Source organism: Symphodus melops, assembly GCF_947650265.1.
Source record: "Symphodus melops genome assembly, chromosome: 1".
In the NCBI taxonomy this organism is placed as follows: Eukaryota; Metazoa; Chordata; class Actinopteri; order Labriformes; family Labridae; genus Symphodus; species Symphodus melops.
Genome location: NC_136691.1, coordinates 53,803,668 through 53,828,472, shown reverse-complemented (window position 1 = coordinate 53,828,472; position 24,805 = coordinate 53,803,668). Strand labels below are relative to the sequence as shown.

At 43.8% G+C, this 24,805-nt stretch overlaps 2 protein-coding genes across 6 annotated transcripts in view; one reads left to right on the top strand and one right to left on the bottom strand.

The window, feature by feature from the left end:
• The window catches only part of LOC306828358 (uncharacterized protein), a 43,541-nt gene extending 31,424 nt beyond the window's left edge, over positions 1-12,117 (bottom strand). For all 5 annotated transcript variants that reach the window (XM_079350773.1, XM_079350776.1, XM_079350777.1 and 2 more), the window contains exons 1-4: positions 11,734-12,117; positions 1,877-1,978; positions 1,049-1,251; positions 289-458 (exon numbers count right to left, since the gene is read on the bottom strand). In XM_079350773.1, coding sequence (XP_079206899.1) covers positions 289-458; positions 1,049-1,251; positions 1,877-1,978; positions 11,734-11,772 — 514 coding nt within the window. In that variant the 5' untranslated portion in view covers positions 11,773-12,117. The remainder of the gene's footprint in view (positions 1-288; positions 459-1,048; positions 1,252-1,876; positions 1,979-11,733) is intronic.
• A 10,790-nt stretch (positions 12,118-22,907) lies between these two features.
• On the top strand, positions 22,908-24,805 carry foxb2 (forkhead box B2). Its single transcript, XM_079355772.1, has one exon. It carries the CDS (start codon positions 23,309-23,311, stop codon positions 24,269-24,271), a length of 963 nt encoding a protein of 320 aa, XP_079211898.1. The 5' UTR covers positions 22,908-23,308; the 3' UTR covers positions 24,272-24,805.

Sequence of the window (24,805 nt, the reverse complement as noted above, 5' to 3'; positions counted from 1 at the left end):
TAATTATTTCTCTTTGATCTGTTTTCATAACTTTCCTTGCTATGTGAGTAATAACTACCTTAAAAATAAAACACGACTAACTTTACAAAAGCAGACGAACGTTTAAAAACTGTGTGTGTGTATCTGTGCGCTCTCTTACTCACACACCCCTCATCTCCCTCTCTCTCTCTCTCTCCTGGTGGGTGTTAAGCGAGTCATGTCAGGGGATTTGTGTGTGTCCTCCCTCACCGCCCCATTACTCCCCCCTGGGGGGGGCGGGAGGGGGGGGGGGGAATGTGCCTCCCTCACCTTTGAGTGTCTCCCCTAGCGCTGCGCCGACGTGCTCCGCTGCTTCTTGAAGAATCTCCCTGGCGACTGTTGTCACGGCGGACGATGCCCCATCACCCCCTGCGTCGTCCTGCTGCCCGTCGTGATGGACCACACGCAGGACGCTGGACTCCAGAGTGTGATACTCAGAGCTGGCAGAGAGAGAGGGGGGGGGAGGGGAGATATGAAAGGCTGCAGGGGAAGGAGCGAATGATTGTAATGAATTTGCATAAACACAAATCTCCCTTTGGGTCATGAAGGATGAACACACACAAGCCTGCAATACACACACACACACACACACACACACACACTCAATCTCATCCTCACATCAACAAATACAAAATATTTTAACCAAGTTACAGATCTGACACATCAGGGTTGTTAATATACCAGACTTTTGAGCTTTAATATGATTCAAGTAAAACGTAAATAATCGATGTTTTGACACCACAGTAATAAAATTAAAGTTAAAGATACTCAATATTTGTTGTTTCTAATAAGCAAAAGATTTAAATGACACAAACACAGCGGTCTCTCTCTTTCATTAAAGCTAAAACTAAAATTAAAAAAATCATCCTGCAGGAGACTCCAGGCTACAAAGTTTGCACTTTGGGAAGGTTTAACAAAAATAAAACTTTGCGACCGGCTTTCAGCACTTTTCAAGTGCCAGCCTGTGTGTGTGTGTGTGTGTGTGTGTGTGTGTTCTGATTCTCTTGCACACGTATGTGAGTGTGTTTACCCATCCAGCAGTCCGTCTCTCAGCAGCGTCACGGACAGTTTTCCGCTGCCATGAAGCTTCACGAGGTCCACGTCGCCCCTCCACAGCAGTGAGCTCTCGCTGATTTTCACTCTTTGCAGATACGCGACCGTCTCGCCGGGTAAAGCGTCACTCTTCTTCCAAGCCCACAGCACGGGCACGCACACTCCACCCGACAGCTCCTTCTGCAGCACACGAGACACAGTTAGGCCTTTAAAGAGTAAAACCAGATGTTCAGCTGACACATAAATGACTGTCCTGATGGAGTAGAAGTCTTTTATTGAACACGTTTTGACAGGACATCTGATTATTGGATTTCAGGATTCAATCTTCAAAGAGAGACTAAAATATCTGCATCTCACATGAACTCAAATACTTCCAACAGTTATCAAAGTCAGAGAAATCCTTTTTTTTTTTTATAGTTGTAATGCTCCGTGTCTGGACAAGTTAACTGTTGCCGTGGAAACACAGGACAAACACAAGGATGTGGGAACTGCTACTGGAAGCTGCCGTACTGTTTTGGTGACTTAGTTAGTTCTGGGTTTACTAGTTTGAGTAGAATGGATGAACCAGGACCCAGGAGGACCCAGGCAGACCCAGGAGGAACCAGGCAGACCCAGGCGGACCCAGGCGGGCCCAGAGGGACCCAGGGGGACCCAGGAGGACCCCACCCAAGTTTCTAAACGATGACTGAAATGATCTCCTGAAGGTTGAACGTTCAGGTAGTGCTTGCGAGTTTAAAGAAATCAGAAACAGTTTTGTTTCCACTTATTCGAACATTTCAAACAGACAAAACAGAGTTCATGTTACCTGGCTGAGGTGCAGCGCTAAGCACAGCGTCGCTGCTACAGAGTCAACATCGGGATCTGGGCCGCCTAAAACCGCATGGACGGCAACCTCCGATGTGTCTGCCTGGAAGGACACAAACACACACAAACACAGAAGATCAATGTGTGTGTGGAAGGAGGGAACGTTTCGTCATTAAACACAATGTTTTTAAACACCCAGCAAAGGGTGCGGGCGACACCACGGACTGTTTCCAAGGCTGACGTGACTTGAAACCAACAGGATGCATTAATGATGACATCACGGTGCTCAGAGCCAGGCGAAGCTCGGCCGTGTACGAGAACAGCAGTCGGTGAAAGGGAAATCAGTCGTGAAAGCGAGGCTACAATTTAAATGAAGAAAAATGTTTTCACAGCTGACTGAGGGAAGCACACTTTATTGGAGAAGTGATGACTTCCATTTATTTCAATAGACAATGCAGACAAACTCATTAAGAGTAAGCGGACATTAACGACAGCTACATTACAGAGATCAACATTCATCTCTGGGATAAAAAGGCAGAAAATTGAGTTTCTTCCCCCTTTTTTTAAGTGCAGCAGATATTTTAGGAAACCATTCAGCCTGAATTGAGTCTTGATGGGAATGTGAAGCTCAAAACAGCTTTGCTTCTTTCTTCATCAAATGCATCCTTAACGAGGACGCTGAAGTGAAAGGAAATGGCTCAATGTGAGGTAATTGGGGGAGCAAAAAATCCACGTCATGCAAACGCAGTGTGCACTGCGTGTTTCTGTGAAGGTGTCTTGTGTTTTATCCGAAACAAATCAGCTTACTCACGGCCCTGCAGCCTGCGCCGCCAATCAAGAGACAAAACGTGGATAAAATGAATATCCCATCTATCTGCTGCTCATCTTAATGGGCTCGTAGGATTCTCTGAGGGGAGAGGACGGAGCAGCCGAGGGGAAGAAGACGACGACGCAGGGATAAAATCGGGGCGCGCAGACTTTAATGATGCCAGGCGTGCAGTGTGTGAGTCTGTGAGGGCTTGAGATGGCGTGTATGGGCATGGACTGTCAATATGGGCAAAGTCGGAGTGATGTCATCCTTTGGTTTCTGAAGGACTGTTTTTGATGCCCAAACTGTAAATGGTGTCGGAGACTCCGAAATTCTGAGTCTATCAAACTTTTGTTCAAAAGTAACTAAAGGCGAAGAGCCGGAGCTGAGGTCGGCGTTGGAACCAGATGTGCTCGGGGTCTTTGAATTTGTGCACATAGATGTGCCTAAACATGCGCAAGGCACCTGGAAAACTAAAGAGCATCTAAAAGCAGAAAAAGCAGAATATAGGGACTTTAAACCTTCTGATAAACAGTTACATACTGTCGTGGCAAATTGTCCATGGCTCTAATTGTGCAAAGTTTTTCACCATAAAATCAAAGCAGCTGAATCATAAAACCATGAAGCGGTACAGCGTTTCAATAGACTCATTTATTTTACACTTCCCCCCTCCCTATTTTTGATTCTTATTTGGCACCGGTGATTCTACGATATATGGGTGAAATCTGGCAAAGCAGGGTCTTAATCAAATGTTTCTGCTTTCACCCTGATGTCACCCTGCATGTTTAGCTAACACTAAGAACATCTGTTCACATGTGAAATGAATAATGGACTCAGGCCTGGCGTAGATAAATGAAGTTCCAGTAATGATGCATAGGGAAGCAGGTGTCTTATTTCTGTTCTGTTCATCGTTTAGGCAAAAGCACACAGAGAGAGAGAGAGAGAGAGAGGGAGAGAGAGAGAGGGAGAGAGAAAGAGGGAGAGAGGTTCGAGGCTCACGATTAGAGAGAGGAGGAGAGGAGAAAAAACGAGGTTACATTTTTTTGGAGGTATCGGCAGGAGATTGATAGCGCAGACGTGTCCAAGAGAGGGAGAGAGGAGAACAAGATGAGGGAGAGACAGGTGAAGAAATGTGATAGGAGAGAAGAGCAGATAAGAGAGAGAGAGAAGATGTGAGGCAAATAAGGAGAAATAGAAAGTGTGTGTGTGTGTGTGTGTGGGGGGGGGGGGGGGGGGACATCTCGAAAAGGGGATAGAAGGGAAAGAGGAGAAGATGAGTGTGAGAGTGTGAGATAGATGGAGAAGGGGAGCAGGTCTACAGCCGGTTACTCCATAGGAGGGGGGGGGGTAAATCAATACTGGATGGTCAGGGAAGGGAAGTGATGCATTAGCTGGAGAAAAGGCCACTCAGTGTCTGCCATACTGCAGCGGGAGAGCGCGGGTGTTTGTGTGTTCACGTGCAAGCATCGGCCATCTGATATCCTTCAGTTTGAGTGCTCGCTCTTTCTGAGCTTCTATCTCGCTGTCTCACAACATTTAACCCTTTTCTCCTCTCCTCCCCTCGTCTTTCCTTCACTCCTTGTCCCCTCTCCTCCCCTCGTCTTTCCTTCACTCCTTGTCTCCTCTCCTCCCCTCGTCTTTCCTTCACTCCTTGTCTCCTCTCCTCCCCTCGTCTTTCCTTCACTCCTTGTCTCCTCTCCTCCCCTCGTCTTTCCTTCACTCCTTGTCTCCTCTCCTCCCCTCGTCTTTCCTTCACTTGTCTCCTCTCCTCCCCTCGTCTTTCCTTCACTCCTTGTCTCCTCTCCTCCCCTCGTCTTTCCTTCACTTGTCTCCTCTCCTCCCCTCGTCTTTCCTTCACTTGTCTCCTCTCCTCCCCTCGTCTTTCCTTCACTTGTCTCCTCTCCTCCCCTCGTCTTTCCTTCACTCCTTGTCTCCTTTCTTCCCCTCGTCTTTCCTTCACTCCTTGTCTCCTCTCCTCCCCTCGTCTTTCCTTCACTTGTCTCCTCTCCTCCCCTCGTCTTTCCTTCACTCCTTGTCTCCTTTCTTCCCCTCGTCTTTCCTTCACTCCTTGTCTCCTCTCCTCCCCTCGTCTTTCCTTCACTTGTCTCCTCTCCTCCCCTCGTCTTTCCTTCACTCCTTGTCTCCTTTCTTCCCCTCGTCTTTCCTTCACTCCTTGTCTCCTCTCCTCCCCTCGTCTTTCCTTCACTCCTTGTCTCCTCTCCTCCCCTCGTCTTTCCTTCACTCCTTGTCTCCTCTCCTCCCCTCGTCTTTCCTTCACTCCTTGTCTCCTCTCCTCCCCTCGTCTTTCCTTCACTCCATGTCTCCTCTCCTCCCCTCGTCTTTCCTTCACTTGTCTCCTCTCCTCCCCTCGTCTTTCCTTCACTTGTCTCCTCTCCTCCCCTCATCTTTCCTTCACTCCTTGTCTCCTCTCCTCCCCTCGTCTTTCCTTCACTTGTCTCCTCTCCTCCCCTCGTCTTTCCTTCACTCCTTGTCTCCTCTCCTCCCCTCATCTTTCCTTCACTCCTTGTCTCCTCCCCTCGTCTTTCCTTCACTCCTTGTCTCCTCTCCTCCCCTCGTCTTTCCTTCACTCCTTGTCTCCTCTCCTCCCCTCATCTTTCCTTCACTCCTTGTCTCCTCTCCTCCCCTCGTCTTTCCTTCACTCCTTGTCTCCTTTCTTCCCCTCGTCTTTCCTTCACTCCTTGTCTCCTCTCCTCCCCTCGTCTTTCCTTCACTTGTCTCCTCTCCTCCCCTCGTCTTTCCTTCACTCCTTGTCTCCTCTCCTCCCCTCGTCTTTCCTTCACTCCTTGTCTCCTTTCTTCCCCTCGTCTTTCCTTCACTCCATGTCTCCTCTCCTCCCCTCGTCTTTCCTTCACTTGTCTCCTCTCCTCCCCTCGTCTTTCCTTCACTCCTTGTCTCCTCTCCTCCCCTCGTCTTTCCTTCACTCCTTGTCTCCTTTCTTCCCCTCATCTTTTCTTCACTCCATGTCTCCTCTCCTCCCCTCGTCTTTCCTTCACTTGTCTCCTCTCCTCCCCTCGTCTTTCCTTCACTCCTTGTCTCCTCTCCTCCCCTCGTCTTTCCTTCACTCCTTGTCTCCTTTCTTCCCCTCGTCTTTCCTTCACTCCATGTCTCCTCTCCTCCCCTCGTCTTTCCTTCACTTGTCTCCTCTCCTCCCCTCATCTTTTCTTCACTCCTTGTCTCCTTTCTTCCCCTCGTCTTTCCTTCACTTGTCTCCTCTCCTCCCCTCATCTTTCCTTCACTCCTTGTCTCCTCTCCTCCCCTCGTCTTTCCTTCACTCCTTGTCTCCTCTCCTCCCCTCGTCTTTCCTTCACTTGTCTCCTCTCCTCCCCTCGTCTTTCCTTCACTCCTTGTCTCCTCTCCTCCCCTCGTCTTTCCTTCACTCCTTGTCCCCTCTCCTCCTCTCGTCTTTCCTTCACTCCTTGTCTCCTCTCCTCCCCTCGTCTTTCCTTCACTTGTCTCCTCTCCTCCCCTCGTCTTTCCTTCACTCCTTGTCTCCTCTCCTCCCCTCGTCTTTCCTTCACTCCTTGTCTCCTCTCCTCCCCTCGTCTTTCCTTCACTCCTTGTCTCCTCTCCTCCCCTCGTCTTTCCTTCACTCCTTGTCTCCTCTCCTCCCCTCGTCTCCTCTCCTCTCCTGGCCAGGTTATTAAGGATCTCCTTTAGATGCCCAGCTGCCTCAGCATATTCTCAGCCAAACTTCACTCCTATATGAAGGGATTTACTTGCTTACAGTAATTGCCACTTATAAAAGGCCGTTCAATACAACCCTGACGCATCACATAAAAACTGAATGTTCATATTTTTAGGGCGTTCACATCCATCGAAGCGACTTAAAGCTGACAAGCATATTACACTGAAGTCAAGCAAACACTTTGAATAAGTCACCACTTTAATAACAGACGTATCTCCAATTTCAATCCACTAAAGTCCCATTTTCACAGGAACTGGCTGCTTCTGTGTTTTTTAAACTATTTAAATATAGATAACAGCTGCCTTGCAGTTTAGTCGACACCATTAAAAAAGAATAATTTAACCTTTATACAGGCTGGTTCGACCGGAGCCACATGTAACCACACATTCAGCACGGCCATGTGGGGCGCTAACCTGCAAGGAGGACTGAAGACTGCGATGCTAGCAGTGCTGACGTAAAGCCACGCTCGACAAGCCAGTTCCACATCGTAGACCTGCAGATTCTTTTCAGTAATACTTTTTTAATTTTCAGCTTTTAAAGTTACATTAAAACAAATCACTCACTTTTTTTGTGTTACTGCTTCAGCTGCTGACGTCAAACTATAGAGAATCCAAAAGCAGAAAGCGCCCCCTGCTGGTGTGATCATATACTAGAGCTGTGCACAAAAATATGGAAATATATCGCCATGTGCTGCTCGCAAATATGAGATGTTAAAGAATCGATACGGCTGTGAAGCTGTGCAGACTGTTTTTAAAGACAGTTCACAATCACACCAGGGCCGCATCTCTGGGATTTAAATACCTAAATACGTTTGAGGTTCTTCTAAGGACATGAACTGAAGCGTTTGAAATTCCTCATGTCTCTGCTAGTATTCTCAACATTAAAGAACAGCTTATACTGTTAATTTATTTATTTTTTTATCAAATTTAGTTGTCTATATTAGCATTTGATTTACTGTGAGTTGTTGTTACATACTATATTATATTATTTAAACAGTAGATATATAGCTAATGTGCAGTCCTGCAATCTTTTGCCCATATAGTGCAGACTGAGAAGGGCAGATGCTGGAAGTCCACTCAGCACGTCGCCCCAGCTTTGTGCCGTATGATGAAGCTATACAGAGAAAAACTGAGGGAGAGGGGGAAGGACGGGTTCGGCCAGCACTCAGAGCGAAGCCAATTAGAGGTATGGATGTGCTGGAGGGGAGCCATACAGCGTGTAAAGAGAGAGAGGAGAAAAGGAATGACAGAAAGAAGAGAGTGGTCAGCAAAAGAGCAAACCATCAACGTTGATATCAGAGAGCCTGAGAAACAAGAGATAAAGTGTGTGTGTGTGTGTGTGTGTGCGTGTGTGTGTGTGCGTGTGTGTGTGAGAAAGAGACAAATGGTTGATAATCATGACATGTGTTACACTTTATCTGCAGCCGCCATGACACTCATCAGTAACCCTCTTTATCACTAAATTAGCCAGCTGCGCTCTGATCCGAGGATTTGCTGCTTTAATCTTTTCCTCTCCTCAGCTATCCACGTGTGAATGTGAAGTATATCCCTGATAAAAAGCTCCTAATCCTTCGATCTCACTTGAGACAGGTTTTATATGTGCACGTTTGTATCACGCCGAAAATCTGTTAACCATGAAAAGACTGAATGATTTGAATATTTTAAACACCCTGCTGTCCGTTTTCTAAATGCTACGGCTGCCCGCTAAAAACACAAGCATGCATCGTAGCTTACTTGTCTTTGTATCTACCTGGCTGACACCTTCAGCATGAATAATAGACAAACTATAACATGCAAGCTCATCACACAAACATTTACAAACACAGACGCCCAAAAGGTTTTTTTCATAAAATCAAACCGCTTTTCTCCAACATCGTATTTGGATTAAAAAGCATCAAAGGCCCCGTGTCCACCTAGCGTGTTTTCTAAGCGCCAGAATCTTCTTTCTACTGTTTTCAACAAGTCGACGGCGTTAGCAGAAGAAAGTGGTCGCCTGGAGAAAAAGCGCAGCGCCCAGCGATTTTTTTTCCGAGCGCTCCGTGTTTCTCTGCGGTCGCTTCGAGCGCTCAAGTTGAAAATCTTTCAACGTCTCATAAAAGGCGCTGATGACGTCACAGCCGCGACGCTCTTTTCCAAATGTAGGATATTCTTTCTAGTTCTGCCACCCACAGATCGTCACTTGCAACCACTTTGCTCCGTGTCTGATCGGGGGGGGGAAAAAAACAGGCTCAAGTATAAAAAATGCAGTAAAAAGTAACAGAGCAGTGTCGGCCATGCAGCGGCCGTTGTCAACGGGCTGTTGTCATAGAAACAGGTGGACACAGTGCCAAAGAGACCATCCAATATTAAAATAATTACTTCATAGATGCTGGTAGTTAAATTAAAATAGTTCACATCAGAAAAACGTAAGATCAACTTTCTTGCTAGCATTAATGCTAGCAGGCTAACATTGCTATTAGCTACCGAGATGAGCGTGCATAAAGTTAGCTGAGGATAGCTGTTGTCTCAATTACTTCTTTTTTTTATCAATCCTGTAATGCATTCTTCCTCATGAACTGAACTGCGAACTTAAACAAGGTTCACAACATTTAACCAAGACAGTTACAACATTTACAAAGCCATAAATGGATCGCTTCGATGCCAAACAATCCTGCAAAAAAAGGAACGTTTTAAAACAAACGTGCGACTTATTTTTAACTTGCTTCAAAAAGAAATGCACAGCCTAGATTAGGAGCTGTTCAGACTCTGTTCAGAGACACAGTTAAAGTTCTTCACAGCTGATGTTACAGTCGTGCTTGTATTAATTTAAAGTCACACTGTTACAGCTTTACATGCGTGTTTTACACATATTCATCTCTAAAGCTGCTCTTACAAGCTTACCTTTGTCTTGTACACATGTATACCTTCATCCATCGTTACCGCCTGTTATCAGGAGCCATAAAGTGTTTACTTTGGACTCTCTGTGAAATGTTTATCTGAGCCTTCACTTGCTGAGACATAACATGAGACTTGCCCTGTGCACTTTTAGGTACATTGAGATTGCACTTGCACAATCTGCACCTGTTGATATACAGACCATGTGAATGAATTGGTGCTGCTTGTCAACAGGCCAGTTGGGGCCCCCCAAGGGTTGATACACTTTATAACACAGCAAGGGCTCAACATGTGCAAAGTTTGCAATGGCAGCAGGAAGCCCCCCCCCCCCCCAGTGGCCCATCTGACAACACACACTTATATAATAGTAAATGACTGAATGGTACTTGTCTAACTCTAAATATGGGTGAGAGATACTTTCATAACTTCCAGAGGAAAAAAAAGTTAGTGTCAGATTATTTGGACATAATGGGAACGAATGCTGATTGCAGGGCCCCCTGTAAATTTCTGCCTCAGGCCCCAACAGACTCCAGACTCACCACTGCTTAGAACAGCTAAGTTAAATGTTGTTTGCAGAACGGTCAAGAATCATTGCGGAGGCTCAGCGTTTGATCGTTAAAAGCTCCCCAAAAAAATGAAAGTAAATGTGAACTTCTACAATTCTTCTGAAGTAATCTTTTAATCATATCAAATGATCCTCATGTGCTGATCAAGATCATGTGATTTTTTTCAAAAAAGCTCCGGATCAGCTGCTAAGGAGGAGATATTTTCAAACAGTTCTGAATAGAAATGGGTAGTGCAGGCTGCAAAAAGAGTGAATTAAATGGATCTGTTTCATGTGCCTAAAGCATTATAAAAAAAAGACCACAATAGTAGAGAAACATCAGTACAACATGTAAACATGTTCAAATACGAGACTTAACATCTGCTGTTTTTGACTGTTGGTGACTATTTGTGTGTTTGTGATACTTTGATACTTTTCTAACCCAAAACGAAAAAGGTGTCTGATTTTTTAAAACGATTGATGCTATTGGAAAATAACAAAGCTTTAAACAAAACTTCCATATTACGTATTTTAATCAAAAAGCTGCCGCGAGATAGACGGAGAAATGAGAGCAATGATAGCCCGCCATTCTGGCGTTTTTTATTAAGACGTGAACGTTACATTGATGTGCTATGAGGGGTTAAGTTTTTCACGATGATGGACTTTAAAGTTTTATATCACACAAGAAAAAAAATCAAACAATATTGATATCAGTTTGGATATCACAACAACAAACATTCAAGCCCGAGGCACACAATACTGGGCAATGTGTTGTTTTTACGATTCTCCTGCAGTCTAATTTGTATATATGTAAAATTTCAGACAGTGCAACTTCCTCAGCTTTATGCCTATTCATAACAGACATACTAGTACTAGTTTTTGTTTATTTATTTGTTTATAGTTAAATTATTTATGTTGTACTTTAGTACATGGAGAGCAAAGTGTATCAAAGTGAAATTCCTTGTGTGTGTCAAAACACCTGTTAAATAAAGCTTATTCTATTTCTGATGGACTCCTGGTACTGACAGGTGCATGCATGGTCGCTAAAGAAATCAAAGGGGAAACACAAATATACAGTCCACTCGAAAGGCAAAACATGAATCATGAAGAATAACCCTTAGGAAGGGGTGAGAATATGTGTGTTCACAGCTCAAAACCTTTAAAAAAAACAAAAGAAAAAAAAACCTGCCATGGCTGCTGGTCATGCTTTTTAAACAAGCCCATGTAGGAGGAGCAGTTTAGGGCCCCTATGTGACTCAGGGCCTTAAGGCATGTGCATTGTCCATGACAGAGCTCCCTGATGTGAGCATTTGTGCAAGTGATGCTCTTCTGACAGACTCAATGCATACAGACACTGCACACTGCAAGGTGAAAAGAAAGGAATCACACGTCAATAATTTATAACAATATGCAAACGTGTGCGCAACAGTTACTTGTTAAGCTGTTCAGTATTTGCATGAGGCTCTCTCTCTCTCTCTCTCTCTCTCTCTCTCTCTCTCTCTCTCTCTCTCTCTCTCTCTCTCTCTCTCTCTCTCTCTTTTAACACATATCCAGCTCAGGATCAAATGCAAATTATGAGTCAGTATCTGCAGAGCAACCAAACAGCAGAAGATGAGCCTCAGGCTAAAGTTGTTGATGTCACGCCTCCCCCTCGGTAGAAATCAGCTCCTCATTCAAATTCACACACTGACGCTCTTGGAAAGACAACGAGCTCATTGAACGGGGCCAAACGAGCCTTCCTATCCCCTGCTCTGTCATATTTTGTAAATCTACAGGTGCTTTTTGGGGGGGACCGAGGGGACGTGAAAGGCATTTTCGTGCGCTTTTTTCCCCTTCTAGCAACAGGACCGCAGCCTGTAGCACACGGCGGTGTCAGCCTGCCCGTCATGGTCTCATTCATTACAGCCACAACCTGCGTTTAACTCACCCCGAGTCTCCTCTGGACCCTCCGCAAATACTCATCCATGTCGGCCTGCGTCGCTACGGCGTCGCTGCAGATCCCTCCATAGACCAAGTTTCGACAATTAAAGCTGCTGGTGTGTGTGTGTGAGTCTGTTGTGTTTGCGCGTGTGTGCGTGTGTGTCTATATGTGTGTGTGTTATTCTCTCCGCTTGCAAGTCTCCCGCTGCGCTCGCACTGCAGCACTCTCTGCTGCTGTGGGTCCTCCCCTCCTCTAAGGGGTGAACCCACAACACCGAGCGGTGGGTGTGACGGCAGGAAGAGGAGATCCGACGGAGGCGCGCGCCATGATTCAACCACGCTCCCTGCGGTACACAGACCCCCCTCTGTAACGGCCCTCACATACACATAGAGCTCGAGCACACCTATCTTACCCTGTGAAGTACATAGCCTCAGTGTCCACCAATCAAAAACACGTACTGCATGATGGGAATGATAAACAGCAGCGATCCAGCACCACGGACAGCACCCTTTAATTGCCAGCGGCGTCAATCCCCGCGTGCACAGGGCGGGAGAGAAGCTTTTGGTGTTATGTTAGATTTTTGTTTTTTTTTACACATTGTTTTTTCAATTTGCCGCAATGTAATCAAAATGCCTTTCTGCGTCGTGTGTGTGGGTGCGCGCGCGTGTGCGTGTGTTGGCATGTTTTGGTTGTTACGCATTCGGTTATCTTTCAGGTTAATTAAAGTGCTTCCTGACAGATACACACGCGCACGCACGCGCGCACGCACGCACGCACGCACGCGCGCACACACACACACACACACACACACACACAGGGGAAGTCAGCCCCCCCAACCTTTAATATTGAAAATGGACAAGATACTTATCATTGGGTCACTGTTTCACTGGTTGATCTTTATTTACGTTCCCTGTCTCCTCTATCTATTTATTTGTCCAAATATCTAGCCTATTAGTATAATTATTTAGTGTTTTTAGGCCGCCAGTCAAATGATAAATTATTTTAAGTGACCATTAATCACTGAATTTGGATTATCTCCTGATTATTGGCATTTTCATGTTTTTATTTTGAATTTGTGTATCATCTTAAGTTTTGGGTACTTCACTTAAAGTTTGGTTACAACAAACCTGTTTGGGGTTTGAATTAAATAAGGAACTTCAGGTAGATTAAATGTCACAGCATTAACTTCAAACCAGAGTAGAAGGATTGTTAAAGACACATGAAAGGTTTAGATGTTTGATGTCATCAGGTTGATATTTTGACTCGTAAACTGAACTGTCTCGGTGAAATAAGCCATCCAAAGACGCAGAAGGGACATTCTTTTCTATCACTGTAGACTTTAAAGTTCACATTTTGTATTCCTTTTAAACCAGTTTGAATAAGTCTCTGATCTCCCCAAAACATGTTTGAAGTGCCATGTTGTAAATCCACTCTGATCCTGTATCTGATCATGTCTATAAACCCCTCTATTTCAGCCCTGCTCAGAACAGGCTGTTTCTGTGTCTGTAGCTTTAAATATGTAAATGAGCTGTGTCTGACCACGCCCCCTCTCTGGAAGGGCTCGGGTGTACTCGGTGCTTTCTCGCTCCATGTCCTATTGTTTACAGTGAGAAGGCAGACTCAGAGAGCAGATATAACACCTAGCTGTGGGAGTGTCACCCACCTGGGGGAGGGGGACACTAATGAAAAAAAAACATGATAAAGTGTATTTTGCATAATATGTGACCTCTAAAGCCTGACTAGACCGCTCAGACAAAACCTAATGAGATGGTCAGATCACCAAGGACTCGCTCTTTGCATTACCAGCCATCCTTGTTCTAAAGCTGTCATTTCTGAGTGCCACCCCTGATGCCTAGATACTGAAAGAACTGCACCAGAACTTACTAATTGCAACGACTGGGATGCTGATGTTTGTTTCAAGATGTCCTTTGGTGTTCGAAGACCACAATGACTCCATTTTATAACATATTAATGACAACAAGTCACAGTTTGTTGAACGGGGGACTTCATCTGCCCAATACAAAACATCTGTGAATCAGTAGATAGGTGTACTAAGTTCCAGCATTAAGTTGATTTCTCACAACAACAAAAAAACATCATATATCTATATCTATATCTATATATATATGCCACATCATTTGCAGATGTGTCAAAGACTGTCAACTGGGCCAATATTACCTGATCTCGATTTTGTGGCAATGCATCAGTGCATCCCATTGATGCAATTTGTGTTTCTTTGTTTGCCTGAAATAGAGAAAAAAAAGGTACATTTAGAATTCTGGTGTTGAGGATTCAACACACTTATAAGTATAAGGTGAGCACATTTTGTACCAATCAAACGATAGATCTGGTGTTAAAAGAAAAAAGGCCTGACCTTAGTCTTAGGGGGGCATATGAAATGCGTTGGGGGGGGGGGGCACAATTATTATCAGCCAGTACACATATTATAATAATCCTATACTGTATTTCCACAGCACACAAACATCATGTTAAACATAACCAACAGCAATATGACCTGGTACACTAATAAAAGATTCTGCAGTCATGTACATTTAACTTAATATATCTGATAAAATGTATCCAATATACTGTAAATGTGTCCTTCATTTTGAGGCAATTATTTAAGTAACTTTCAAACAAAAATGTTTAAGATTGTATCTGATTATTTTGGTTGCATTAAATATTATCTGTTTATGTAATTCTAAATTAAGAGAAGAGTTAGACTCTTATTGATATCTTATGTCATTGATATTGCACAGGATGTTTGATACAGACAGATCCTCTGTCGCATTAGCTTGTCTAGGTAGTGATTTTAACAAGTAATTTATGAGTGAGGCTTAGATTTACATTGTGTAAAAATATTACTTCTGGGCAGTTTTAGTTGTATTTAGATTAAAAAGAATACAGCCAAATAGTGAGAGGACTGACTGACTATCTGTCTGTCTGTCTGTCTGTCTGTCTTTCTGTCTGTCTTTGGTTGGTTAAAGTCCCATCCCTAAAAGAAATATAAATTATTAACTAAACGGTAAATGCTGACGTACTGCAAATATATAAAAAATAATACGTAGTTGTCGCTAATGCTATGCTACATCCTAATGTTATGCTACATGCTATGCTGCCTCAGTTGCATTACATAAAAGATAGCAACAAAGCTAATGCTCAAGCTAAGCAACATGCTATGCTACATCACAAGCTCAGAAGAAATGTATGACACAAATCACCCAGGCTAATGCTAACGCTACACATAGTCACTTAAGTACATGCTCATACTTCTAAGAAATGCTGCAGCTACATGCTAACAGAATGACAAAAGGCTAACCACATTACAAGTGCACATGGTAATTGCAACGTTTTAACAGGACAGAGTTCTATATTAGACTAGTGTGTTGAGCTTTTGGGGACTCAGGTTGTACTTTGATACACAATACACATTGACTATTGTACATCAAAATATGTTATTTATTGTTACACATCAAATATATCTTGCCAGTCACCAGTTGCTCCACAGACTTGAGTGCACTATTTTCTCTCAACCAGGAAGTGTCAAACAGAGCTGAACCCAGCCTTGGGTTCATATAATTAATGGGCGGGTATCAAATGTTTGATAGAAGTGGAGGGATGTTTAGATTGTTGAGATTAAAAATGTTATTTAAAAGGCAGTTTTTTGTATTTTAGTATCAGTATTTACTTAACTGAGATGTATTTTGACAGGCTTTAGCTTTATTGCAGATAGTTTGTGTTGTTTGTAGAACTGATAATACTCACCTGAGAGTGAGCTGATTTCCACACCCTTATGGTTGGTTCCAGCTCCTACATAAGAGGAGGCCGGCGAGCCTCTGAGGTAGATGGAGTTTGGAGCTGGAGTGGATCAGAGCGCTTTCAACAGTTTATCACAGAGCTGAAGGGTCCAGACTGGTATTGTTTAGAGTGCAGTCTCTTTGTTTGTTTGGCACTTTTTGCTTAATATATTGTTTTCTTGCAAGTATTATTTTCAGGAGGGCCTACAGGCCCGGTGAATACCCAAGAAAGCTAACAGCTAACCGCTAACTAATAAATTCAACAAAGGAGAAAAACGCGACACAAACAAAACCAACGCTGGAAGACAGCATCTACTGTCACTGACATGTGACTCTTTATCACAAAAACTCAATCAAGCTTTGTTTCAGAGAAGGCCGTGTGCGGCGAGGAGAAATACAGACGTAAACAATCAGCTGCCAATGGTTCTATCTATCTAGGCTGTGGATAAGCTAATGATAGCCCTATTATAACGTAATACATAGCTGTCAGATGTACATTGCTTTGGAGTAATTTATTATCACACTGCAGCATGACAGACGCACACACACTCACATGCACTCATACATATGCACACAAACACACACAGATACGGAGTCAGTGAACAGGAAAGCACAGTCACCATAGTGGACAGAAAGTAAAGTGAATTTCAGTGAAGAAAAAAACAATTTTAAACAACAAAACGTTTTTGTGTCTTTCTGTTAGGCACTGAGCATATTTTTTCAAATATCTAAGTCATAGAGTATCCTACCGTCGTGGTGTGGCGATGAGTCTGTCTTAATGGATACATTCCCTGTAGCTTCATTGATGTTTCTTCTGTCAACAGAGGGTTCATCCCAACAAACTGACGGGGTACAGAGACTTAATACAGTACCACAGAAAGACAAAATCCTCCTCTGACGAACCTCCTAAAAAGAATGCGAGGATCCTTCGCTGTCCCTCCATGGCAGGTAACACAAGCAACGCTTGACAAGCTTATGCTAAGTTTTGTATGTGAGGCCAACCAACCATTTTCTGTGGTTGAGACGCCATCATTCAAGACAATATTCGAAAGCTTGCAACCTCTTTGTACAGTAATGACACGGAAAACGTTATGCTGTAGAATACATGAAGCTGCAAATATTTGAAGAACCTAATCATCAAAAAGTTGAGCACTGTGAACCATGTTGCTACCACAACAGGCTGCCGGTCTACCAGACAACGTATTAACGTAGGTGCCACTGGATGGATCAAAACTGGATAGAGGCACTCCGCTGTATTGGCTTGTAGACGTGTCATCGGCTCACATATGTTTGATGTCCTTGCTGCAGCAGAAGAAGAAGTCCATTCTGAATACCACATCAGGGAGAAAGTGACCAGGACGACATCAGACAGTGGCTCAAATTTCCTGAAGGCATTTGGAATGTATGTTGTGGAGGAGAGAAGACGAAGTCGCTGATGGACAGGAGGAGAGAGAGAGACTCCATTCTTGATGATGTGTCAGAAGATGAAAGTGAGTTAGAGGTGGAGTAGCAAGATGTGTCTGCTATTTTGGATGACGACACAGGCCTGGAGTACCGACGTCCCAAGCACCAAAAGTGTGCATGCAGTCTCCTCAATCTCATATCAACAGTTGACACCAGTTGAAAACCAGCAGGTCAACCACAGCATTTGAAACAGTGGAAACGTGAATGCAAATTGCAGTTCCTGCGACCCAATCAGACCCGTTGGAGCTCCCTGTTCCTCGCTGTAGAAAGGGTTTCAATACAGCAGTGTACTCAGGAAAATTAGCTATTTCTAGTACATATATTTATTGCACATTATCCATGTTAAATAAACAAAAAAATACAAAATAAAAATATGTCATCCAAATCAACAACAATTATCACACAACCATGTAAAGAAAACTAATTCATATTGCAATATATTAAACTTAAGACAGGTGGATTCACCCACCTTCATCAGCAGTGCTGACATCTGTTTCATTACTCTTTCACAAACAATGTGAGTTCAGCCAACTCACATCTTTATCTTCAATGCTGTGCATACATTGTGGATTCTAAATGCGCACAACTCCAAGTCAGTGTCCAGATGATCTTTGATGCAGTCGAAGGCTGTGGAAAGATAAATTGTTTTCAAAAGAATTAGGTGCACACCCTTTACTGTATGGCCTGTCCTCAGTGCTTGTAACTCTTGCAAGCCTATAGTTTGTCACTGACACAATAAAAACCTAAATGACAATAACATTACATAGGTTCATATACACACACAGGCCACTTCATTAGGGATACCTGTACAGTATAATGCAATACACTGTTAGGGCTTGCCATGGCCCTTGACAACATAAAATGTAATATTAGAATGAAAAATAGCTATTTTTTTTATTACATCTGTGTGTTTAATCACTACATTTTCAGTATTATTGCAAAAACTGTAAACTATATATATATAGACATATATATGTCTATAGAATAATGAAGTTGTATTCTTAGAATGAACCATCAATGCAACATAATTTGCATCTATGATAATATAATATTAAGTTTAAAAAAAAAAAAAAAAGGATCTGTGCCTCAAGTGGGGGCGCACAAGCATTTAGGCCCGGCCCCCGATGGCCCGCTGATAGCGACGAGTGTGCTGATAATGTCTCCAAATGTTCACAGATGAAAGCAAACAGCCAATGTTTTCACCACGACTTTACCCAGACAGTTTCCTTTAGCTGCCTAGATCGTTGATATTGATGATATTTATGTCAATGACCGCTGAAATAGCGTGCACGTATTCAGGCTGCTATGTCCTAATTACACAGCCTTTATATGAAGGTGGATGTGGTCATTAAAGGGGCAGACACTGTTGCTTTATCTGTCATTTCTGTGCCAACATTTTTACACGTCATGCTTCCTTTTTCATTTTTACTGTCCATAGCTTTTTTTTTTCAGGACCACATTCACTGGAATCCACTATGGGCCAAATCCTCTTTACTGCACTAAGCAATAGTGTTTCCTATTTGTGGTAAGGTAAGTGATACTGTGGTCTGATCGTAATGGACGCTGTCTACAGATGATAAGGGAAGCCAAAGACTCTTTGTTCTGTCAGACTAAAGTCAAGCCAGATATCATCGACGTTACTTCCTGTCACAAGCTTCAAAATAAAACCCTCTTTGATTTAGAGTCACTGAACGATTCATCATACTTCATACTGTATAATGTTGTTACTATTTGTTTATTTTTAAGATACAGGAGAGAGCTAGAGGCCAATGGGTGACTACACTGAGAAATATGTGCCTTGTCACCATTATCGATGTCTCGTTTTGCTAACTCACTGGTTTCATTCGTCACAGACAGAACAGTTACAGTAAGTAACAACAGAGTGAATTTATACCGAGTCTTTCAAAAGACCCAAGGGTGTGAAAGGACCAAACGTGGAGCCACACAAAAACAAGACTGAGACTAGGCAGCACATGATGGGAGTGGAAGAGACGTGTCTAAGGACTGGAGGTTTCTGGATGTGGTATGTGGGTGAGGGAGGACTGCGTTGGGGATTTGTAAGTGAGGAGGAGTGTTTTGTATTTGATTCAGGGTTTAATTGAGAGCCGGTGGCGGTGCATGAGGGTTGGAGTGATACGCTGCCAGGGCTTGATATGGGTTCTGACAGCAGAGTTTTACTTTACTGCATGGTAACCCCAGACAGGACTCCAGTGCAGTAAATCCAGACGGGAGGTTATGGAGGCATGACTGAGGGTTTCTGTGATGGAGTCTGAGAGTGATGGCCGCAGTCGAGAGATATTTGGTGATGGATTTGATGAGGGACTGGAACTAGAGGGTAGAGTCCAGGATGATGCCTCGTAGGAGGGGCGGATCCAGCCACCGTCTTCTTCCAGTAAAGAGGAATATCTCCAACCTTTGTGAGCAGCGTCTTGCGGGCCACGACCAATAAACAGGCAGGTAAGCAAACCAACAAATCAAAGGAAACGATTGGATAGGCTTTTAGGCCTTTTAGTGCAACAGACTTGATTCAAGGTTCAAGGTTCAAGGTTCTTTATTTGTCAAATATGCTCCATGCTAAACATACAGCACAGATGAAATTACAATCCCCCCAACCCCCAGTGCAAACCTGCAGTGCATAAAAAGAGCACTAAAAAAAGTAGCAATTAAAAAAAAAAAAAAGCAATACTATAAAACAAATAACTTAACTAAAGACAACAAATATCGACAGACAAGGGCACTTGTGAGTATTTTGTTGTGAGGATAATTTTGTTTTTTAAATATAATTTACAATTAGAGATGCATGGAGCCTTCCTACTCATCATTTGGTAGACAAGGGAACTTTGTAATCAATAAAAATGTCAAGATCAAAGATACAGCTTAGCATTGCAGTCCAACACATTAAACCTTTTTCAAAGTGCTTGTCTTAAAACTTGACAAATAAGCCTAATCCGAACTGTAACACAATAGATTAACTGGTGTGCTAGACGTCGACCTTCTACTTTATTGTCCACATGGTGAAATTCACAGCAGCGTTTATTTCTAACAGACAATTCCCACCAAAGAACAATACATAAACAAAACACAGTAAAATAAACAACGTTAAACAACAATCAAAAGTCCCCCCTCTGGCTGCTGTAACAGCCGGGATCAGGCTGTTTTTCCAGAGCACCCTAAAGCTCTGTACCCGGGTGCTGAGGGACGCGGGGTGACGTGGATGTGTGATGTCCTGCTCTGTGAGGTGGGGAAGTTTGTGATCGCCCTGTTGTTGAGTTTTGTTAGGTTGTGTGAAGGAACCACCAATGATTCTGGGAGCTGGAGTTATGACGTGTATGTTTTCATTTCATGTTGAAGAAGCTTAGTGAAAGTATGGATGAGGTTTAGGCCAAAGATGACTGACATTTGAAACTCTGGATGGATGGATGGATGGATGGATGGATGGACTATGAATACATTTTGTTCTCATTCTTGCTGTGAAACTTTAAAGTCAGTAAGTTTGTGAAGGATTCAGTACTTTGTACATTATGGTAACTTGAACACAGGGATGATAAATGATGATAAAGTCGGATACCTGAGCTGACTGAGAAGCTCTTGAAGGCAACAGGAAGACACACCGCAGCTTTGATCCATTAACGCTGTGCCAGCTCACTCTTTATGGGGAAACAGAGAGATCTGTCGTGTTTTGCCTCTGAATAATTTCACAAGTCTTACTGCGTCTGAACAACAGTCCTACGCCGGTTTCATTTTCCATTGGAAAACAATAGGCCTCGCTAATTGATTTTAATGGCTCTCTCCGCGACGCTGAGCCCCTGATGACTTGGAGAGAGGTCTTTAAGATTATTATTATTAGTATAATTGCCATTACCCCCACACTTTCCCTTCGCGAGAGGGAGACAGAGAAAGACTATCTCTGCCCTTAAGCTGAACAAATAATTATTAGAGACAGGAAACAAACAGACGACCGTCCCTCACTCTCACGCGTACACACACACACACACACACACACACACACACACACACACCTTAACACAGACCCCCTCCTGGCGACCCTCATTCCCTGCGCCGCCCTCTTCGTGCAGCGTGCCGCTTGTAATTTATGCAAAATTAATTGATACATCTTTTATAATTGATGTGCTGTAAACTTAATGAGTAATTTATGTAATTAGTCAATTAAGGATAATTCCAGCATATGTTCCGTATGCCCAGAAGGTGTGCTTTACAACTAGTTATTTGTCCAGGAGTTTGGCGCAGGCGAACACTGCCGTAGACTACCTAATTAATTTTGTTATGCAGATCAGCCACGGTGTCTATTTAACGGCCCCCTTTGTGAAAACAGATTTAATATTGATCTTTCCTGGGCGTTTAAAGAGGGTGCTTTTTTTTTTTTGGCCTCGGAGGGCCTCGGAGTTTCCAAACTCATTTTTCAGGCGCGAGGAAAAACAATCAGGCAAAGAACACAATAAAAACACAGAAACTGCCTGTGTCTTCATGGACACGGAATTGATCCTTTTTCACGGAGAGGGGCAATAAAAAAGTGATTTCCTTGTAATTCCATGATGTCTTTAAAATATGCTCTCCGTCGACACAGTTGACCTTTTGAGTGGGCTTTAAGGGCTCAGACATAACGGGAGAGATACAGCGGCTAATTAATTGACACAGTTTTGAATATTCATAGCTAATACAGCGCGCTTGCCCTTAATTACATTGTTGGACTTCTCTCCTAGGAGGCTAAATCACGGAAGGCTTAATTATTGTAATGTATTCGGGGGCCCACTGGGGCACCGGGGAAGACAGGAGCCGTCAAGGACCCAGTCATGACACCTGGCTGCAGAAATAAAAAAAAATATAAAAATAAATCAGGAGGAAGGGAGCAGCTTTTGTTGTTCTCCGCTGAGCAGAGGATGAAGTTTGTTTACATCCTTGTAGGATTCACCGGAGAGTGTTTGAACAGACAGACAGCCGCCGGACTCCCCTCTCAGCAATTAATCAACAACAGCCCCCCCCTCCCTTTGTACATGTGTGTGTGTGTTTATGTGTGTGTCTGTGCAGAAGAGGGGTAGCGCACTGAGTGTTGTGCGCAAAAGGAAGACATGATTTATTGTTTGCAAAGTCTGAAAGTGCACTCGAGCAAATTTAACAAAGAGGTTTTATTTACGTTTCTTTCTTTATGTGAACGTTTTTAAGATGGAGCATCAAAATCAAAGTTCATGATAATTTTCAACCACTGCGAGACATCACTGAAGAGCATATAACAGCAATTAGTTTTTTAGACTACAGTGCCTTTTAGTATTGTTTTTTTTACGTTGTTTGAATAATATTTGTTTTTTTTAAACGTGTGCTGTCTGTCCCTGTTTTAATAGGAAAGACAATAAATATATTTATTCTATTCCATTCTAAGAGCATCTTGATTTAAATGTGCTAAATGAGCATTTAGTTTGGAGAAATGATTCTAATGCACCACACAAACAAACTGATTGACTGTTTTTCTGCTGGAGAAGTAAATGGTCAAGGTCAGGAGCAGTGATTGGGAATTTCCTTATAGGTTTGTGGTAAGAAAGTCCCTTTAAATACAGCAAAGTCAAATTAATTTAAAAAAAATGAGTCGCTGTGTACTTTACGCTGAACACTTTGATTGGCAAACAGAAGATGAGGAGCAACCGCTTGAAAAGCACCACCCACTCCTCATTTTTATTCATCTTTTTTACCCCATCTCTCTTTCTCTCTCTCTGTATATCTCTCTCTCTCACACACACACACACACACACACACACACACACACACGCACACACGCACACACGCTCCTCTCCCCTGACGTGTCCCCTCCTAAGTGTCTGGATAATAGATAATGGAGGCAGCGGCCTGCGGGGGTCTTACAAAAACGGCGCTCATCGAGTGGGAACATCGCACAAGAGGAGAGGAGAGGAGCACATACACCACACGCAAACAGAGGAGAAAACTGTCCCCTCAGAAACCTTGAACCGTCGCTGACAACAAGAGGATATCTCAACTTTTACGCACAGAGACTGACTTTTACGCACGACGCCAAAAGCAGAATAAGCAGACTGAAAACTCCTTAAGGGGAAACTTTCTTGGGATGCAGGAGCCCCTGGAGGATCTCACCTGACTGCAGCGGGCCTGTAGGATATATTTATTGATAATTATCAAGAAAAAGTTTCCAGATTTTAAACTGATGGCTCAGAACTTTGGAGCGGATCCGTCAGATGCAGACTGATGTGAAGACGATCAACTAACGAAACATTTGAGACTAAACTTTAAAGGCTGTTTTATTTGAACAATTCAAACTTCAAGATAACAAAGCAGTCATGCCTCGTCCTGGGAAGAACTCGTACAGCGACCAGAAGCCTCCATACTCCTACATCTCACTGACAGCGATGGCTATCCAGAACTCAACCGAAAAGATGCTTCCTCTGAGTGACATTTACAAGTTCATCATGGACCGCTTTCCGTATTATCGAGAGAACACACAGCGGTGGCAAAACTCCCTGAGACACAACCTCTCCTTCAACGACTGCTTCATCAAGATCCCTCGGCGGCCTGATCAGCCGGGAAAGGGCAGCTTCTGGGCTCTGCACCCGGACTGTGGGGACATGTTTGAAAACGGCAGCTTCCTGAGGAGACGAAAGCGCTTTAAGGTGCTGCGCGCCGAGCACATGGCCTGCAAGAGCTCCCCAATGATGCATTACTTCCACCATCACCACCACCACCACCCGGGCAGCAAGCTGGGCGCATCATCCGCCCACCACGAGCACCCAGCCGCGCAGGCCAGCAGCGTGGGTCGGCTCCCTCACTTTCAGGGTTATGGGGGCATAACGTGCGCACAGCCCGGCGGGTTCAAACACCCATTCGCGATAGAGAACATTATAGGACGGGACTATAAGGGTGTGATGGCCAGCGGGCTCCCCCTAACCTCGGTCATGCACCACCTTGGTTATCCGGTGCCACCACAGCTCAGCAGCGTGGTCAACTCCATGTGGCCGCACGTGGGGATGCTGTCAGAGTCCATGGGGGGCGTGCCCGTGCCGACACCCTCTGAGTACGCGCCCTTCAGCGTGTCTGCAAAGGGCCTGTACCACAACGCAAGTGGGCAAACTCTGCCCGCCGTCCCAGTGCCGATCAAACCCACCCCGTCCCTTGGCCCCGTACCCGGCCTGACGGGGCTGCAGACCGGCCCGACTCAGCTTTGCTCTCCGGCTTCAGTGATGGAGAAAAGTGATCTGCTGGAGGGGAAAGGCAACCCTCTTCACCCGGCTCTCCTGCTGTCCTAACCGGGTAAATTTTAGCGGGTTATTTTTTGCAGAATAAGGCCAAGAACAAGGACTTTGTAATTGCATTAAATCAAACTGAACGCGCCTAAATGAGCAACGTGATAGTTTAATTTGCAACCGTAGGAGAGTTGATAAAAAAGTTCAGGTCAACATTGTACAGTGTCATGATTTTTTTTTTTTTTATTAGACTCATGTTGATTGAAATCATAATGTTTTTGCACAATTTGTGAGTGCATTTACCACATAGTATAATGTGGCAGTGATGAATACAATCAAACACGCAGAGACGCTGAACCCAAAGAAAGCTGAGGAGACTAAACGTCCCAAATTAATTCAAAATGCGAACAAACAACTCGGTTTTTATTTTTGCTCTTACTCTATTTATTTGATTTGACTCTTTGGCAGGTCGATCGGCTTCAATCAAACAGGCCTTTCTGTTTTAAATTAGGCCTGTTGCACTTTTTGTGTATGTAACTTTGCGGTGCATTGAAGATGTTATGCTTGTATTAGAACACTATTTATCTGAGGATATTT

Bases quoted from the DNA above. Each gene is read 5' to 3' on its own strand.
- foxb2 (XM_079355772.1), top strand. From the start codon at position 23,309: ATGCCTCGTCCTGGGAAGAACTCGTACAGCGACCAGAAGCCTCCATAC.